The 6,093-nt window shown below is 52.6% G+C and overlaps 1 protein-coding gene across 1 annotated transcript; it reads left to right on the forward strand.

Annotated features, from left to right (window-relative positions):
- The first annotated feature begins 604 nt into the window (after positions 1 to 604).
- DBX1 (developing brain homeobox 1) lies at positions 605 to 4,781 on the forward strand. The gene is made up of 4 exons (XM_043452735.1): positions 605 to 1,124; positions 1,757 to 1,858; positions 3,769 to 3,971; positions 4,362 to 4,781. The coding sequence occupies exons 1-4, from the start codon at positions 755 to 757 to the stop codon at positions 4,722 to 4,724; spliced, it is 1,038 nt and encodes a 345-aa protein (XP_043308670.1). The 5' UTR covers positions 605 to 754; the 3' UTR covers positions 4,725 to 4,781.
- Positions 4,782 to 6,093: the final 1,312 nt, after the last annotated feature.

Below are 6,093 nucleotides of genomic sequence, written 5' to 3' on the forward strand. Positions count from 1 at the left end.
CCTCACAGCTGCTTTATGCCTCAGCTGGGGTAATGTATAGGGAGGGCAGAGACCGAAGAAGGAGTATATTTTTATGTTCATTGACTTGAAAGTTTCCATTGCCTTCCCCACAAGGCGGGGGGGAGGGGGGGGGAGGATTATTTTACTGATTGCCTGGAGATGAGTTTCTATGAATATTTATTGATTTATTTTCCAGGCTCAGCAGGGGAGCTGCAAATAAATTTAGTGTGTTCTCTAAATAATTCCTTTTCTATAAGGCAAGATGTCATCTGAAACTTCTAAATAGGCATTTAATTAGCCCGGGTGTTGCTCCAGAACAAAAACTCCTGGCGAGAGCCTTGGGGGCGCACTGTATTGCAAAGAGGCGGTCGATACGCAGAATTGATGCGCGCCAGCCTTTGTTGCCGGCCCATTGTGCGGGCCATGCTTATGAAGACTAATCCAATCATAAATTGCACCCCTGCGCCAATCAGATCGCCCAGAGCCTCCGGCGAATGAAGCTCGAGTGGAGAACTTTGTTGAACTTCATTGTCAGAGCTGTCACTTTTCAAAGCGCTTTAACGGGCGGGCCACTATAAAACCATCACCTCGACGGGAGGACTACGGAGGACTCTCAGACGCCCAAGTAGGATCGTTCCTTAAAGACGTTTGCTAAGCCCAAGAGAGAGGGCACCACGGGGGTGGGAGGGGCGGGAAGTCAGGCATTTACCTCCTGGCCACTGGAAGAAGTTTTTCGGCCCGCCCTGCGCCTAAAATGATGTTCCCTGGCCTCCTCGCGCCCCCCGCCGGGTACCCCAGCCTCTTGCGCCCCACGCCCACCTTAACGCTGCCCCAGTCCCTGCAGTCGGCATTTTCCGGTCACTCGAGCTTCCTGGTGGAGGATCTGATCCGCATCAGCCGACCCCCCGCCTACCTGCCCCGAGGCAGCGTGCCCACCCCCAGCATGTCGCCCCCTAGGCCGGGGGCCCCTGCGGCTCTCACAGACACCGGGGCCTCGGACCTGGGCTCCCCAGGCCCGGGCAGCCGCCGGGGCGGCTCACCGCAGACCGCCGTCTCCCCTGCCAGCGAGCCCACGTTTCTGAAGTTTGGAGTGAACGCCATCCTTTCCTCGGCGCCCAGAACCGGTAAGTGAAAGCAAAACGCTGAGGGCTGTTCTGGGTGCGGAGTCTTGGCCTCAGTTTCCCTTATGTGGCGGGTACCCACGCACACAGCAGCGCACACACTTAACACAACATCCCCGAGGACCCAGGTCAAGCAATGTGACACGGAGGTCCAGACGATTCTAAGAAAAGCCTCCAGGTTCGCCCCACCCTCAGCATGAATGTGAACACCTGCAGTTTGAGCGCGCACAGTACCCTGGAGCAGGGAAATCGAGCGCACACCCCTGGGCGTCTGCGTTCCTGCCATCCAGCTTCTGGGAGCCCATTTCTTAAACCCAAGACAACATATTTACTAGCTTAACAAGTATTATGGGTCTGCAGTTGTTTTCTACCCCGCTCCAGTTCTATCCATCTTGTTAGCGCCTAGGATGACATTGGACCGGGGGTGGGGTGGGGGGTTGGGAAGCGACTGTGAGGACGGTGGGGGGAGTCCCACAGATGAGACAGTGTTTTACTCTGTCATTGAGGACGATGCCTTTGAAACCAGCCTAAGGTGTAACCATGTCATGTATTCACTGTCCTGTACAATAATCAGATGACCTAATCAAATTCCCTTGCTGTCTCCCTCCTTCTGTTCCTCCTTCCCTCACTCCCAGAAACGTCTCCCACCTTGCTCCAGAGTGTCCCTCCCAAGACCTTTGCTTTTCCCTACTTTGAAGGCTCTTTCCAGCCTTTCATCAGATCGTCTTATTTCCCAGGTAAGCCTCGTCCCCCTTCCTTTCAGGAGGCTGGATGTCACCCCAGCCCCACCCCGTCGCTCCCTGCCCCGAAGCCATATTTCTCCGTCCACCCCACGGGGTTACGCTCTGGTTCAGAGGTTGCGAGACGTACAACATTCACGAATCCGTCGCGCCAATTTGATGCCCTATTTAGCACAAGCAGTGACTGCTTGACACTTTGCACCAATTCCCTGCTCTACAAATTAGCAGGAATTGTCATGGTCCCAATTTGAGGCGGTTCCCTTCCCGGCGCGGAGCTGTTGGCATCCCTTCACGCCGCCGTTTTCCCACAGAGTCAGTGCACTTGGCCACGATTCCCCACAAAGGTTTCAGCACCATGACCAATTGGTCAGCTCCTCCGGGCAGCCACACACAGACCAGCCCTCGCCCCTCCGAGCCGCGGAGAGACACCTACCAGCCGGGGCTAATTTCTCTTTAAAACTCATTCAGGGCTTCGGGCTTTTCACAAGACCACATGGGGTGCCCTCTTGTGTGGGATGCCTGGGGTCGCCCAGGGGGAGGGGGACTAGATCCTCCCACACCCCCAACCCTCCATTTCCAGCCCGACTTCCCAAATTACACCCTTCCCCCACCGCCAAACCGTTTTAAAGACCGTAGAGCTCGTAAAATAAGCAGTCGGAGGGAGGTCCATAATTGGGTCCCGGTTTAAAGGAGAAACACCTTAGGCAGGTTCCACGAAGTTTTCATCCTGCAATCCCAGTGGTGACTCAAAACTCTACAGCTGGTCAAGAATGAGGAGACGGCAACTCTTCTAAAGGGAAGGGAGACTGGGTATGGTCGGTGGGGGGTGAGTAAAACCTCCACAGCACTTCCCAATATCAGCGAAAGAAACACGCAATTGATTTTTGAAAGGGGGAGAGAGAATTCACCAACTGCCCCCCCACACACCATTCATGCCGTTGCTGCTAATGGAATTTGCTCCCTTTCTCCCCCAGCTCAATGCTCTAACAAAAACAACCGAGCTTTATAAATAGCTTTTCATGTCCATTTAATGAAAATGATTCGGGGAAGAGAAGCCTCTGCCATCAGTATTCTCCCAATGGTCTTGGCCTGCAGTTGTGTTTAGTTTGAAAGTGTAAATCTCTTTTGTCCCAGTAATATATGGCTTTCGCTGCTTGTCCTCAGTCTTTTTCTGTTAGTTCATTACTACACAATTACCATTCACGCTTCATTAGAGTCTCTGTTTCTTTTGGGTTTTTTTTTTCCTCCCTTAAAGCGAAACTCTCCCCCACCCCCCCGCCTTTTATCATGCCAATACCCATTGGGAAGCGGTCAATGTGCTAATTAGCTGCCACTTTTCTTGTATTCGGGCCGAATTCTTTGCGTTTTGCGGGTGAGGGGAGGAAAGATTAATATAAAAAAGATGAATACTGATTGGATTTTTCCAAAAATAAAAAAATCCAAAGCGGATTTTCTCCTAACAAATCAGTAAAGCACCTCATTTTCATCTAAAGAATGCAAAAGCCACCAATGTGCTAAAAGCTTAGGGGAGAAACCCAAGGGGCCTCGGCTGGCTATTTTATTTTTACTTTTGCAATTTATTTTTTTCTCCTGCTATATTAGCTGATGCACGCAGGTTTGTTTCCCTGAGACCGTTGATTGGAAAAACGAAACAGGCTATTGTGGGGGCTGTTTTCTGTGTTTCCGTGGTTTTACCTAATCGGGTTTGCACGGTTGAAAGGGAAAGTTATTTGGGCGGAAAGCGCCTTTCATTCTCGCAGGTTTGTAGGTTCCGTAGCCTATTCTCCAGGGGGAGAAAAAGGAGAGCTTTAAAGAGACGAAGGATCAGAGAGGAAAACCAAAGGAAGCCGCAATGGAGGGGCGGACAGGGCGCTCACTCAATCACCTCGCACTCCTGGCCTCCGCAGCGTCCTCCAGCGTCGTGCCCATCCCGGGGACCTTCTCCTGGCCACTGGCCGCCCGCGGCAAGCCTCGCAGGGGCATGCTGCGTCGAGCCGTGTTCTCCGACGTGCAGCGCAAGGCGCTGGAGAAGATGTTCCAGAAGCAGAAGTATATCAGCAAGCCGGACCGCAAGAAGCTGGCGGCCAAGTTGGGCTTGAAAGACTCCCAGGTGAGGGCGGTCTCCCCGTAGCCCCTCCCGCCAGGCATGGTCCAAATGGGAGGGTTCTCGGAAACCGTTTAGGTCCCAGTGTACAGACGCGGTCAGGACTAGAGAGGATGGAAGGGGCAAGAGCCGGCTTCGCGGAAGCTCCTCGCGATAGGTAGCCACTCTCCCTGCCCCGTGTCTCCCCGGCTCAGTGTCGACCCCACCCCCGCCCACCTCGGCCAGGTACCCTAAGACCCGGCGAAAGAGGCGTGAAGTGGGTGGCGGGGGTGGGGGTGAAGGGCAAGTGCCACGTGGCGTCCCAACTCACTTTAAGGGGTGGGGAGCGGGCAAAGACGGTGGCGGGGGCTCCGCGCTAACCTCCGCTCTCCCCTGGGCTCACCCCTTTCGCCCCAGGTGAAAATCTGGTTCCAGAACCGACGCATGAAGTGGCGGAACTCTAAGGAACGCGAGCTCCTGTCCAGCGGGGGCTGCCGCGAGCAGACCCTTCCCACCAAACTCAACCCGCACCCGGACCTCAGCGACGTGGGCCAGAAGGGTCCCGGGGACGATGACGACGAGGAGGACGAGGGCCCGGGCAGCCCCCGCCCCCGCCTGTGCTATCACGCGTCCCCCGCCGACCCTCGGCACCTGCGGGACCCGCGGCTGGAAGCGCCGCTGCCCACCTCGCCCGCGCGCTCGGGCAGCCCCGACAAAGCTTCGGACTTCTCCGACTCCGAGGACGAGGAGGAGGGCGAGGAGGAGATCACGGTGTCTTAGAAGACCCCGCGCCCCCCGGGGTATTGATTACGAGTGCTTTGAAATTGAAGAGGTGGGATTCGGTGCATGTTCACTCGGCCCGCTCCCTGCTGCAGAAGTCACCTTGTCCGAGGGCACCCTGGCCCCTTCGGTTGCCCCAGACGACATTTCTTTCCCCTACACCCCTCCCCCAGCAGCCCTCTCCGCACAAGTTAAATTTAGGTCTTGGTCCCAGCCTTGACTCTTCCACGAGGGGTCCTGTCTATCATGTTTTATTGCAAGCTATTTTAAACACCGTAGGGGTGCTGCGGTTCATGAGGTCGCAAAGAGTCGGACACGACTGAGCGACTGAACTGAACTGAGGGGTGTTCACCGGTACAGCCCGCCGTTAAGCTGTGTGCCAGGCGCTACTGGCTTCAGCAGCAACAGCCTTGTAAGAGAGCCTGTATTGAAGTAGGAAGCCGAGACAGGATATCTCACAGTATCAGGCCTGTAACTTCAAGACCCCTGAATTCCCAGACCCCTCTACATCCCCATCTTAGGTAGCAAACACGTCCTAGCCAACTCCAAACTCCGGTGACCCAGTCTTCTGTAGCAGTGTCCTTAGAAAGCTCAAGAATTAAAAAAAAAAAGAAAGAAAAAAACAAAACCCACCCACAAACCTGTGCCTTCTGGTCTAAGGTACCGTATAAACACTGAATCTTTTCTACCAGTCCTATTCCCCGTGCTCTCTGGGCAAAGAAGTGAGATCTCTAAATGGGAGGAAGAGTCAGGCTCTATTTCTGTCTGTGTGTTTTAAAGTCTTTCCTTTACTATTTCAGCATCTATGGTATATGCACCAAGCATTCTCCCTTATGCCCTTTTATTATGACTGGGGATGTTTCACTGAGCATTGGGCATGAGGTGAACAGATAGAGACCCACAAGCCTCTTTGATTTTTTTTTTTCATGGAACTTTGCTGTCTTTGCACAGCCTTTATGAACTGTACACTATTTTGTACACATGTATGGATATTTTATACCAAGGTTATTATGAATGATTTAAAGAACTGACTAGATTTCCTCCTTTTTTTTTTACAATGGTTTTTAAACTTTAAAAAGGTAGTTGTTTAATTGCATAACTTATGAAGAAATTACTTATTTTGTATTTTTACTGTGTACAAATTTTTATATATGTATATATGTATTAAATGAAAAATGCCAAATAAAAAGTAGAATGGACACAATGATCGAGCAATATCCCTAACTCACAGACTGTTAAAGCTATTCTGGTCCAAGGGCCACTGGAATTTACAGAAGATATGCTCATATTCCAGAGGGAGAGGCACATGTCTAAAGCACCCAACTAGTTAGAGGTCAAGCTGGGACTAGAATCCATTTCTGACTCTCAG

This window comes from Cervus canadensis, chromosome 29 (assembly GCF_019320065.1).
Source record: "Cervus canadensis isolate Bull #8, Minnesota chromosome 29, ASM1932006v1, whole genome shotgun sequence".
Taxonomy (NCBI): domain Eukaryota; kingdom Metazoa; phylum Chordata; class Mammalia; order Artiodactyla; family Cervidae; genus Cervus; species Cervus canadensis.